The sequence below is a fragment of the Colobus angolensis genome, unplaced genomic scaffold (genome assembly GCF_000951035.1).
Source record: "Colobus angolensis palliatus isolate OR3802 unplaced genomic scaffold, Cang.pa_1.0 Scaffold355, whole genome shotgun sequence".
Classification (NCBI taxonomy): Eukaryota; Metazoa; Chordata; class Mammalia; order Primates; family Cercopithecidae; genus Colobus; species Colobus angolensis.
In genome coordinates, this window is record NW_012116877.1 from 94,350 (window position 1) to 107,038 (window position 12,689).

A 12,689-nucleotide genomic window follows, 5' to 3' on the forward strand; every position below is an offset into this window, starting at 1 on the left:
CCAGCCCAGGCGACAGAGCGAGATTCCGTCTCAAAAAAAAAAAAAAAAAAAAAACTGCTTTAATAGTATGTATGGGCAAGATAAATGCAAAATGTTAGGGAAAAGATCTAAAAAAATATAAACCCCAGTTGACATTTTGCTCTTAGATTGCTTTTTCAGCGTAAGTAAAGATTTGCCTTGCTTTAAAGAAACTGTGCCTTTTGGTTATGGTTTATTACAAGAAAGCCAAGGTCCTCGTAATAATCAGTGGACTAATGAAGAGATGGTGAATTTTAATGTATGTTTATATATTTTAGTTAAAATAAAATGTAGGTCTTTTGTGTATTTTTTTATAACTTTTATTTATTTATTTATTTATTTATTTTTGAGACAGAGTTTCGCTCTTGTTACCCAGGCTGGAATGCAATGGCGCGATCTCCACTCACTGCAACCTCCACCTCATGGTTTTAAGCGATTCTCCTGCCTCAGCCTCCTGAGTAGCTGGGATTACAGGCAGCACCACCATGCCTGGCTAATTTTTTGTATTTTTAGTAGAAACGGGGTTTTATGTTAGCCAGGCTGGTCTCAAACTCCTGACCTCAGGTGATCCACCCACCATGGCCTCCTAAAGTGCTGGGGTAACAGGCGTGAGCCACTGTACCCAGCTTTTTTTTTTTCTTTTTTTTTTGAGACGGAGTCTTGCTCAGTTGACCAGGCTAGAATGTGGTGGCATGATCTCGGCTCACTGCAAGCTCTGCCTCCCGGGTTCATGCCATTCTCCTGCCTCAGGCTCACGAGTAGCTGGGACTACAGGCACCCGCCACAATGCCTGGCTAATTTTTTGTATTTTTTTTTTAGTAGAGCCACTGTGCCCAGCTTTTTTATTTTTTTTATTTTTATTTTTTAATTGAGACAGGGTTTTGCTCTGTCTCTCAGGCTGGAGTACAGTGGCACAATCCTAGCTCAAGCAGTTAGAATAGGATTTTTGAACATAATTAAGCACAATAAAATTGGTAAAATAAAATATAGTATTTTCCTTGAATTTTTGTTACATGTATATGTATATATGTGTATGTGTGTGTATATATATATATATTTGTATATTTGTGTGTGTGTTTCTTGTTTTAGAGACAGGGTCTTACTTTCTGGTCCAGGGTAGGAGATCACGTAGCATGATCACAGCTACCCTGATCCAGGGTAGGAGATCCAGTAGCATGATCATAGCTCACTGCAGCCTTGACTTGCTGGACTTGAGCAATCCTCCCACCTCTGCCTCTTGAGTAGCTGGGACTACAGACACCCAACACCACGCCCAGCTAGTTTTATTTGCTATAGACACGAGGTCTCCCTATGTTCCCCACGCTGGTCTCAAGCAATCCTCCACCTTGGCCTCCCAGAATGGTGGATGACAGGTGTGAGCCACCATATCTGGCCTTATACTTTAAGATGACTGCCAAGTCACAACACTATAAAATCACAACACTATAAAATGACTGCCAAGTCACAACACTATAAAAACACTGATATAAACAATAATCTTTTTTTTTTTTTTAATGATGGGGTCTCACTGTCACTCCAGCAAGAGTGCAACGGTTCAATCGTAACTCACTGCAGCCTCAACCTCCTGGGCTCAAGAGATCCTCCTATCTCAGCCTACCAAGTAGCTGGGACTATACAAGCATGCCACTATGCCTATTTTTTTTATTATTATTTTTTATAGAGATGGGGGGTCTCACTTTGTTTCCCAGGCTGGTCTCGAACTCCTGGGCTCAAGTGATCCTCCTGCCTCAGCTTCCCAAAGTGCTAGGATTATAAGTGTGAGCCACTGTGCCTGGCCAAAACTTTATTTCTCATAGAAATACAATATATCAGCAGCATTTGAAATGAAAAATAATCAGCAAAACAAAACTGTCTCACAGAATTTAGAAGGAAGGTTGATTTGTTTTAGAATGGTACCACATTGGTTACCAATTTGAAAAGAATCCTGTGAATGAAATAAGAGTGTTGTTCAAAAGAAAAACTGATAAGACTTGGGAGCTTCCTGGATATGGCAGGGTCAAGTAACTAGGTTTTTCACTCTGGTGCCTAGAAAAATGATGGTAACTTAAGAAATGAGAAAATCAAGAAAGAGAACTCACTTGACAACAAATGTACTCAGCTTGGTTTTGGACTTCAGTAAGTCAAGTAACTGAAGGTGACAGTTAGACATTTAAGCAGAAATCTCCAGCAAACAACTGATCGATCTCTGTTTGAACATGGAGAAGTCAGGGCTGGAGCTATAGATCTAGAAATTATCATCAAGAAGGTCCCAGTTAAAGCTGCAGAAGTGCTTAGAATACAACAGCACAGGGTAAGTGATTAATTAAGATGCATCAACAATGTCTCCATGAATAAGTCTGTGGCTTTCAAATGGAAAATCAATCTGAAGGCCTTCCCTTGGAATGGAGGAGTTGGGGTATTAGCCATACAGTACTGACTGGTCAAGCATATTTGCAGACTATGAGTATTATGTAAGGAGGCTGGGCCAGGAGAAAATAGGAAGCTTTCTTTTAAGGGTAATAATCCTTCTTCTTTAAAGTGACAGCATATAGGGTATTACCTGGGGGATGACAGCTCAGCCAGGCCTGCCCTTCATCCTTCCTATGAAGAAAGACAAAAGCTTAATTAGGCTCACCCAAAGTTGAACAGGATCCCATAGTTACAAGGGAAGAAAGAAGGTCATGTAACCTCCAGTTTGGTCACAGTACTTAGACATGAGCTAGTTCAACCTCTCATCAGGTACAGATCATTCTAAGACAGACAAACTTTATTTGTTCAAGAAATATTTGTGGATTAACTATTTAATGAATAGACATCTGTTGGTTAAATTAATGCTCATCCATCAACAGTGAGCTCACTTTGAAAAATCAAGGTTATCTAATTAGATATTTATCAGGATTGTAAACCAAGCCCTGTGCTAAGCACTTTCCATATACAATCATTAACTCTCACAATAACCAAACAAGATTCCTTTTATTATTTCAGCACCTGCCCAATCATCCAAATCCTGATCTCTTCACCCTAGCACTTTTAGGGTATAATGAAAAGGGTCTATGCTTTTAAGACAGAAAGATCTAGGTTGACAGCAACCCTCTATCATTTGACGAGATGCATGATCTTGGGCAAGTTAAGCCTTCTGATTCTGGTGCTGTACTTTCTCATAGGTACCTAGTGGCACTTCATGTTATTGTTCTTTACTACTTATCACATTCTGTGTACTAGCAACTAGTCTGTATTTTAGCCTACCTAATTTAAGTAAGGTATAAACTTAGTAAGGTGAAAATTTCTTAAATGCAGAAGGCTGTTTCATTCATCTTCACCATTGTTTCAATTTGAAAAACCCTTATTAGCAGTAGCAGTTGACAAATATGGCACTGCTATATCCATCCTGATTCCTAGAGAAACAACCGGCACAGTATAAGATCAATAAACGTTATATGAATGAATAGTTTGCTGTGTATTCCTACTTAAGATTTCAGCTTTTCTTTTTTTTTGAGATGAGTATCGCTCTGTCACCCAGGCTGGAGTGCAGTGGTGCAATCTCAGCTCACTGCAACCTCTACCTCCTGGGTTCAACCGATTCTCCTGCCTCAGCCTCCCGAGTAGCTGGGATTATAGGCGCCCACTACCACACCCGGCTAATTTCTGTATTTTTAGTAGAGACAGGGTTTCACCATGTTGGTCAGGCTGGTCTTGAACTTCTGACCTCAAATGATCCACCAATCTCAGTTTTCCAAAGTGCTGGGATTACAGGCATGAGCCACCACACCTGCCCTGGATATCAGCTTCTTAAGAGCAGGAACCATCACTTATATTTAGAGTATACATATGAGCTCCACCAAGCATCCAGTACGGGGCCTGGACATAGTGTTAAGTTTCCTTAATAGTATCGGCCAGTATGCCCAATATAGCATTAGGGGCCTAGGAGAATACAAAGGTTCCATCACATACACAAAGTGGTGGTGAGTTCAGGGACTTCTGGAAATAACTGACGACTAATCAGTATTTGCTAAATGACTGCTTGGCCAAGAGCCTTCCTGCCTTCCAGTATCCCTGTCTTTCTCCAACTCACTGATACTAATTCTGACTCGGGGATCACACAACTCATGTGCTCCCTTGGCCTGGTGATAGCTTTTCAGAGAATGACCATACGGGTTTGATACTTCTTTTTCCGGACCCTGTTCCCTCCATATCCCTCAACAATTGATGAAGTAACCTCTATTGATATCCTGGACCAGGCATGGCTCTCCTTGATGCAAAAGCAATATCCACTACCCTCCTCCTCTGACTCTGTACCGGGCCTGGATTCACCTTAGGGCTTGCGCCCAGTCGCTCTGAATCCTCAAAGGCGCCGCCATCTCGACCCCGCCTCCACCAGCCCACCTCTTCCGCCCCTTCCCGGAAGTGGGTCCCCGAGAAGGGTGCGACGAGGGCAGAGGGTGGGCTCAACACTAAGAGGCCACCAATGAAAACGTGCCTTTTTCACATTCCCCGCCCCTTCCGTGTGCGCGCTCCCCACGAGGGGCTTGTTCCTGGAAGGATGGACAGAGGATCCCCAACCGCCTGCGAAGCTCAAGCCGCCGCGTAGGAGCGTGCGTTCGGGCCCTCTTCTCCCACCTATTCGGTGAGCATCGCGTACCGCGTTCTTCAGAAGGCGTTGCGGGCCCAAAGGTGCAGCGATTAGCGGCCGCGCGCGCGCGCATGCGTCCTCAAAGTTCAAAGTCCGCGATACCCCTGAGGCGCTTCAGGCCTCGTGGCTGCCAGCATTTTTCTGCTTTAAGATCCTTTCCATGACTTCCTAGTTTAGGCCCGCCTCCACGATCCAGCTGCCAACCATCTAGCCTACCCTGATCTCTGAGCAGGGGTCGACCTCATTTTACTCCGGAGACTGAAGCCAGAAGGTGGTGAGAGGAGAGTACGGTAGCATTTACTGAGTCCTATTGTAGCCCAAGCACTTTTCATTCGTTAATCTTCATTCTGTTGTGCGAATTAAATATTATTAATGGGGAAACTAAAACGAAAAAGTTTACATAGTCAGGCGTAGTGCTGGGATTCGAATACGGATCTCTTGGTTTAGGATCCAAAGCACTTTCCATTCCACTATTCTTTTTCTAAATTATTTGCTGCTGGCCTGTTTAGGAAGAGAAAACTATCATTTATTGAACTCTTTAGACGTACTAGCCTCCTTACAAACCTTTTTTTTTTTTTTTTCTGAGACAGGGTCTCCCGCTGTCACCCAGGGTGGAATGCAGTGGCATGATCAGTGTTGCCCAGGCTGGGCGCAAACCATCCTCCCGCCTCAGTCTCCCCAAGTGCTGGGATTACAGGCGTGAGCCATGGCACCCAGCTTCATCTCTGTGTTTCCAGAGAGGTTATCAAATGATGAGGCAGTGACAAAGCTAGGTCCGAGTCTGTTTCAAAGCCCATTTTCCCCCTCCTGCTTAAGTTATACTGCCTCCAAGGCAAATGAGTTGTGTAAAGTGCCTAACTCCCTCTTGTGACTTCCCCATTGCCCTCAGAATAAAAAGTCTTAAATTCCCTATTATGTCCTACAAAGCCCACCAGTTTAAAATTGTCTTGTTCTGATACTCTATTTTCCCATCACTGAACTTTTTTTTTTTTGCTCTCATGTATCAGATTCTATCTCAACCACCTGCTCTTCCATTGACCAAAAATAGTTTTCCCATCTCTGGCTAACTTTTGTTCCATATGTCAAGTTTCAGCTTGGAAATCACTTCCTCTAGGAAGCCTTCCCTGCCTATTCCTGCCCTTGTCTGGATTAGGTATCCCTCCACTGTGTTCCCAGTCTTCGCTATCTGTACACTGCATAGTAAACTGCCCTGTCTCCTTGTCTAGGTTGTAAACTCCATGAAGCCAGGAACTTAACTGATTTAGACACTCTTGAATCCTCAACACTAGCATAGTGCCTGGTACATGATAGGTACTTAATCATTGGTTGAGTGAATGAGAGACACAGTAAAGGCAATAAGGAGTCCTTCTAGTTTCTTTACAGCCCATCATGGTGAAATTTTTGCAAAGGCTGAGGTCATTTCTCTTCAGACCCTAAGTTCCTTCTGTATGCTGCTTTCTGCTGAGTGTTCTGATGCAGATGGGCATGACAGTTTGGGCAAATAAATACATCTCACATTTTTGTATAGTTTACAAAGCCATCTCACCTTATGGATGCAGAGGCCAGGTTTCTGCATGCTGTATGCTACAGCCACACTGAACTCTTTCTGTCCTTCCCATGTGTCAAAACCTACCGATATTTGGGCACCCTTTCACTTTGTTTTTTTGTTTGTTTGTTTTGGAGACGGAGTCTCACTCTGTCGCCCAGGCTGGAGTGCAGTGGTGCAATCTTTGGCTCACTGCAACTTCTGTTCCCTGGATTAAAGCGATTCTCCTGCTTCAGCCTCCCAAGTAGCTGGGATTACAGGCACCTGCCATCGTGCCCGCCTAATTTTTATATTTTTAGTAGAGATGGGGTTTCACCATCTTGGCCAGGCTGGTCTTGAACTTCTGACCTCGTGCTCCACTCGCCTCGGCCTCCCAAAGTGTTGGGATTACAGGTGTGACCCACCACATCCAGCCTCTTTCACTTTTTAAACTTTGTTCTTCAGCATAGAATAAGGCTAGTAGGATAAAAGAAGAAAGGTTATTTATGAAACAGGGTCTCACTATGTCACCTAAGCTGGAGTATAGTGGCAGCATCATAGCTCACTGCAGCCTTTGAACTCCTGGGCTCAAGGGATTCTCCCTCTTCAGCCTCTTGAGAACCTGGGACTACAAGTGTGTGCCACCATGCCCGGCTAATTTTTAAATTTTTTTTCTTTCTTATTTTGTTTTTTGAGGCCTCAGAGTTTCGCTCTTGTTGCCCAGGCTGGAGTGCAGTGGTGTGATCTCGGCTCACCACAACCTCCGCCTCCCGGGTTCAAACGATTCTCCTGCCTGAGCCTCCTAAGTAGCTACCATGCCTGGCTAATTTTGTATTTTTAGTAGAGACGGCCTTTCTCCATGTGGGTCAGGCTGGTCTTGATCTCCCGACCTCAGGTAATCCAACCACCTCTGTCTCCCAAAGTGCTGGGATTACAGGCGTGAGCCACTGTACCCAGTCATTTTAAAATTTTTTTGTAGAGATGAGGTCTTGCCATAACCCAGACTGGTCTCAAACTCCTGGGCTCAAGGGATCTTCCTGCCTCAGCCTCTCAAAATGCTAGGATTACAGGTGTGAGCCATCGTACCTAGCTGAAAGTTTAGTTCTTTTTAGGTAGATCAGAGATAGCTTATCTAAAAAGATGACATTTCACCTAATTAATATTCCAATAGCAAAATCCATTGAACTTATTGAATGTTATGTCAAGCATTCTCACATGGTTTATCTTATTCAGTTCAAACCACTTTGCAGGCCTGCTCTCGGCCAGGCCTAGTGCTGGAGGCACAAAGGTAAATCAAGACAAACATCAGCTGGGCACAGTTGGCTCACACCTGTAATCTCAGCACTTCAGGAGGCCAAGGCAGGAGGATCGCCTGAGCCCAGGGGTTTGAAACCATGCTGAGCAACATGGAAAAACCTTGTCTCTATCAAAAAATCAAAACAATTAGCTGAGTGTGGTGGTGCACACCTGTAGTCCCAGCTACTCTGGCCGGGGAGGGACTGAGGCGGAAGGATTGCTTGATCCCTAAAGATGGAGGCTACAGTGAGCCTGGGCAACAAAGCAAGACACCCTAAAAAAAAAAAAACAAGCATCTGTCTGCAAGCTTAGTCTCCCACGGGAGACATAAACAGGCTAAACAGTGCAGTCTGGTCAGTGCTATTTATAATCTAGGAACCTTACATATTATATCCCCACTCTAACCTTGTCTCTGTTAATGTTCTATAGACTCCCCGTCCCCAGGATGTCAACCTCAGCCCCTCAAGGCCATACCTGGACCCAACGGGTGAAGAAGGAGGATGAGGAGGAGGACCCACTGGACCAGCTGATCTCCCGCTCTGGCTGTGCTGCCTCCCACTTTGCAGTGCAGGAGTGCATGGCCCAGCACCGGGACTGGCGGCAATGCCAGCCACAGGTGCAGGCGTTCAAGGATTGCATGAGTGAACAGCAGTCGAGGCGGCGAGAGGAGCTGCAGAGGAGGAAAGAACAAGCCAGTGCCCACCACTGAGACCTCAAACCACCTATCCCCAGTAGATGGCCCTGCCAAGATCAGCACCCAGCAAGATTATAGAGGAAGAAATCCTAAATGCTGGGTGTGGGAGGTATAAAACCTGGGGATAGTTTTTGGATCTGGAGTTGAGAGCCATGGGTTTGGACGTGACTGGCACAAACAGCTGTCATATGTTCATGGTCAGATCTCACACATCCTCAGCTGTCTTGTTCCACCAGTATTTGACAGGAAAACAAAGAATGTGGTAAGGGATGCTCCCCCACCCCACATCTTGGGTCAGTGTGCCAAGTACTGAGATGATTTTAGGGACATTTTATTTTAAATTAAATTCACAATCTAATGGTAAATTGGTTACCTGATTAGTGCCTTTCTCTTTCATCACTTGTTCTGGATGTTTCAGTCAGTTTAGTGGAAGGAAGAAAGCAAATGGGGAAACTTTTTATTCAAATATGTTTTTGTTTTGTTTTTTTGAGATGGGGTCTCTGTCGCCCACGCTGGAGTGCAGTGGTGCAATCGGGGCTCACTGCATCCTCAGTGGACTCAGGCCATCCTCCCACCTCAGCCTCTCAAGCAGCTGGAACCACAGGTGTGTGCATCACCACACCCAGCTAATTATTCAAATATTGAGTACCTATTAAATGCTAGATTCTGTTGAATTAGCAGATACCGAGTCTGGTTTTAACCTGCTCCCAACCCAACAAACACACAAAGTTGGGCTAACATTTTTAAAGTATATTTAACACTAAAATACAGATTTTCAGCTTTTGAAAAGTGGAAAAGCTGTTAACATTGATTTTTATTCCCTCTTAACAATTTGCTGGAGCTGAATAACTCCCCCTTTTAGTAGGTTGTGTTTTCCCATTCAAAACAGTTGCATATCAACTCTCATTTTTCTTCAACAAAACTACTCTTCCATTCTATTTTTTTTTTTTTTTTTTGAGATGGAGTCTTGCTCTGTCACCCAGGCTGGATGGAATGCAATAGCACGATCTCGGCTGACTGCAACCTCTGCCTCCCAAATTCAAGTGATCCTCCTGTGTCAGCCTCCCAAGTAGCTGGGACTACAGGCAAGCAGTACCACACCCGGCTAATTTTTGTATTTTTAGTCGGGAACGAGGTTTCACCATGTTGGCCAGGCTGGTCTCGAACTCCTGACCTCAAGTGATCCACCCTCCTCAGCCTCCCAAAGTGCTGGGATTACAGGCATGAGCCACTACACCCAGACAGTAACAAGTATTTCTTCAGGATCTATCTATTAGAAGCCCAAATCTGAAGTATAGTAGGCCTTAAAATTTGCTTTGAGCCTTCATGCCAGTATCTGGGGAAGAAGTAAAGAGAAAAGAGGGGAGAAGATAGGAGTTTAAAGAACAATCCTATTTCTGGCTGAAGGGGATAACCAGGCAAATTATAAAGACAAATTGCTATGTGTGTGTGCTCAGTGCTGATTCATCAGAGAAAACAAGCAGTGTGCACTGGAGTTTTCAGCAAGAATCTCAAAGAAGAGAAGGGATGAGTTGAGTTGAACTTTTAAAGATGAAATAGGGCAGGCATGGTGGCTCACTTGAGGTCAGGAGTTCAAGACCAGCCTGGCCAACATGGCAAAACCCCATCTCTGCTAAAAATACAAAAAAATTAGCCAGGCATGGTGGTGCATGCTGAGTATAATCCCAGCTACTTGGGAGTCTGAGGCAGGAGAATCACTTGAACCTGGGAGGTGGAGATGGCAGTGAGCCAAGATTGCACCACTGCATTCCAGCCTGGGTGATGGAGTGAGACTGTTTCAATAAATAAATAAATAATAAAGATGAAGTAGACATTACCTGTTTGTAAATTATAACAGAAAAGATTACCATCCAGAATAAAAAGTACCTGGAAGCCACTAAGAAGCACATAGTTGGATAGAAGAGTGAACAAATAAGGCAGGCGCAGTGGCTCATGCCTGTAATCTCAACACTTTGGGAGGCAGAACTGGGTGGATCACTTGAGATGAGGAGTTTGAGACCAGCCTGGCCAACATGGTGAAATCCTGTCTCTACTAAAAACAAAAAAATTAGCCAGGCATGTGCCTGTAATCCCAGCTACTTGGGAGGCTGAGGCAGGAGAATTGCTTGAACCCGGGAGGCAGCAGAGGTTGCAGTGAGCTGAGATCCTGCCACCGCACTCCAGCCTGGGTGACAGAGCGAGACTCCATCTCAAAAAAAGAAGTGAACAAGCCACAAAACATAGGAAACTGTAAATATGCTCTATATCATGGATAATCAGAGAAATTTCATTTTTGTTTTTGGTAGAGATGAGGTCTCAATATGTTGCCCAGGCTAGTCTCAAACTCCTGGGCTCAAGTGATCCTCCCACCTCAGCCTCTCAAAGTGTTGGGATTACAGGTATGAGCCCTTGTGCCTGGCCAGAAATGTATTTTTATAAGACATATATACTATTAGGTTCATTGCAGCATTGTTTATACTAGTAAATGGTCCTAATGTCAATTTCCATCAGTAAGGACTCTGTTTGTGTATTCAAATCTTTTACAACAGGAATGTGTGTATTTTGTGTGAGTAAAAATAGTAGGCTATGGAGGAGGGGGTGATAGCAACAGGGAGAAGCATAAAAGGCCTCTTTAGCAGGAAGGATGGCTTCCAAACCAGCTAAGTGGAGCAAGCGTGTTTTGGAGGACACTGGCTCTAATAGGGAGTTAGCACGGGGTGGATCACAGAATGTATTTGATCAGGCAAAGAGGACTCTTGCCATCCAAGCCTGTTCCCTCAGGTAAATGGGGACAATTCTTATGTCATAGGCCAAATAAATGAGGGAATGAAACATATGTAGCTAATAATAAAAAGTGTTAAAATTTATTGGGCATTTAACTCAGACAGTCTGGTTCCAGAGCGTGCTCTCAATCCCAATGATGTGCTGCCTTCACATCCTAGTTATGCCACTTACTAGCTTTGTAACTTTGGACAAGTTACTTAACATCTCAGGATCTGTTTTTACCTGTGTAAAAATGCAAATATAGTACCTTTTTCACAAGCCTCAAAACTAATATAGGCCTTCCTCATAGGATTGTTGAAAGATTGAGTTAAATATTGGTTTAGCCTAGGAACAGCATCTGGCACACAGTAAGTGTTCAGAGAACATTAGCTATTACCATCATCACTACTAAGTGTGCTAGTGACTGTCCTGAGTTACATTATCTAATCTAATTTCTAATCCTCTGAACATGGCGCTCTCCTTTAGATGAGGAAATAAAGTGCAGACTGGGGATGAGACTCCCAAGCGTGTCTTGCTCTAAAGCCTAGGCTGTTTTCTACTCTACTCTCACAAGCATCTGGTGCCCAGTGCAGTGCTTAACACACAGTAGTGAGTAACCACATTGACTGTGTAAATATTACTTTGCTTTTGTCAGCACTTTGCAAAAAAGAAATTAACTTTTTGCAATTAATTAGTGCAAGTTGCCCACAGTGATATAGATTGGTATGTTTTTCTTTAGTCTCAGCTTTGCAGCCCACAGTCTAGGAGCTTAAGGTGGTTCATACCTGTCCCTATAGGATCTAACTCTGGCATCTTTGGGTTGCCTCTGCTTAGAGACTTGGTGCCAGGGATGAGTGGAGAGACCTCTTGACTTGATGCCTCTCTTGGCTAGGCCTAGGGCAGACTCATGGTTTAGCTCTTCCTTTCAAGGTCCTTGGCTGGGGACTTGGCCTTGTGCTCAGTACAAAGGTGCACTGCAATGCGTTTTACTACATGACTAAGAAGATACTCCTCCCACCCTCTCTCCATAGAGTTGCCAGACTAAGTCCTTGAGCTGCTGACTTCAGAAACCCAAAGAGAACTGAAGCAAGTCCAGATTGAATCCTTATATTTTCCTGTAGAAAATGCTGGGGCTGCCTTCTCGCTCAGCAAGGACTTAAAGCAAGCAGAGGAGGTAGCAGGGATTCTTCCCTGTCAGCAGCTATCTTTTGAAGGGTTTTCATTCTTCAGATCCTAGACACTCAATGGTGAGCTGATTTTCTAAAATGAGCTGAAATGTCTGAGAATGAAAGTTATTCCAGGGGGATTATTATAGTCAAATGAATCATTTCAGATTGCGGGAATATCAGACACATGAAAACAAAAATTCACAAAGAGATCAAAGTACAGATTAAACAAGCACAAGACACATTGGCTACCTCTGTATGCCGTGTCTCTCCATCAGGATTAGTTCTAGGCACACCCAATACAGGCTCAGAAAGCTTTCCTTAAGTAAACTAGAAACAGAGGGGACCCAGGGGCCTCAGCATTGCTAGTGTCTGAGTGACCAAAATACCTAGATTTGTTTGAATGTGTCTAAAACATACCTTTTCAGAATCCACAGCTGGCCATTTCCAGGCTTCCATAGTGGAGGAACAAGTCATCCTCAGCCAGAGGAAAGGGACGAAAACATGAAGCTGAGGAATCTGCTGGCCTCAACTAGGAAAACTGCCCATTTTACCCAGGCATCCTATCCTTCTTGAAAGTTAGTGATCTGGCCGGGT

General features: G+C 44.0%; 2 protein-coding genes across 6 annotated transcripts in view; one reads left to right on the plus strand and one right to left on the minus strand.

Moving 5' to 3' along the window:
• The window catches only part of PAAF1 (proteasomal ATPase-associated factor 1), a 60,096-nt gene extending 55,397 nt beyond the window's left edge, over positions 1 to 4,699 (minus strand). The window contains exons 1-2 of one of the 4 annotated variants that reach the window (XM_011953018.1): positions 4,658 to 4,699; positions 2,579 to 2,619 (exon numbers count right to left, since the gene is read on the minus strand). Coding sequence is in view for 1 of the 4 variants with exons in the window: in XM_011953015.1 (XP_011808405.1) it covers positions 2,579 to 2,619; positions 4,330 to 4,376 (88 nt within the window). In the remaining 3 variants the exon portion in view is untranslated. Of the gene's footprint in view, positions 1 to 2,578; positions 2,620 to 4,329; positions 4,430 to 4,657 lie in introns of those variants that run through there. The other 3 variants (XM_011953017.1, XM_011953016.1, XM_011953015.1) reach the window with 3 other exon arrangements.
• On the plus strand, positions 4,458 to 8,629 carry LOC105519608 (cytochrome c oxidase assembly factor 4 homolog, mitochondrial). 2 transcript variants are annotated; one of them, XM_011953012.1, is made up of 3 exons: positions 4,592 to 4,642; positions 4,826 to 4,919; positions 7,899 to 8,629. In XM_011953012.1, the coding sequence occupies exon 3, from the start codon at positions 7,915 to 7,917 to the stop codon at positions 8,176 to 8,178; it is 264 nt and encodes an 87-aa protein (XP_011808402.1). In that variant the 5' UTR covers positions 4,592 to 4,642; positions 4,826 to 4,919; positions 7,899 to 7,914; the 3' UTR covers positions 8,179 to 8,629. The 2 variants fall into 2 exon arrangements, with proteins under 2 accessions (XP_011808401.1, XP_011808402.1); XM_011953011.1 differs by lacking the exon at positions 4,826 to 4,919 and having other exon boundaries at positions 4,458 to 4,642.
• The last annotated feature ends 4,060 nt before the right edge of the window (positions 8,630 to 12,689 follow it).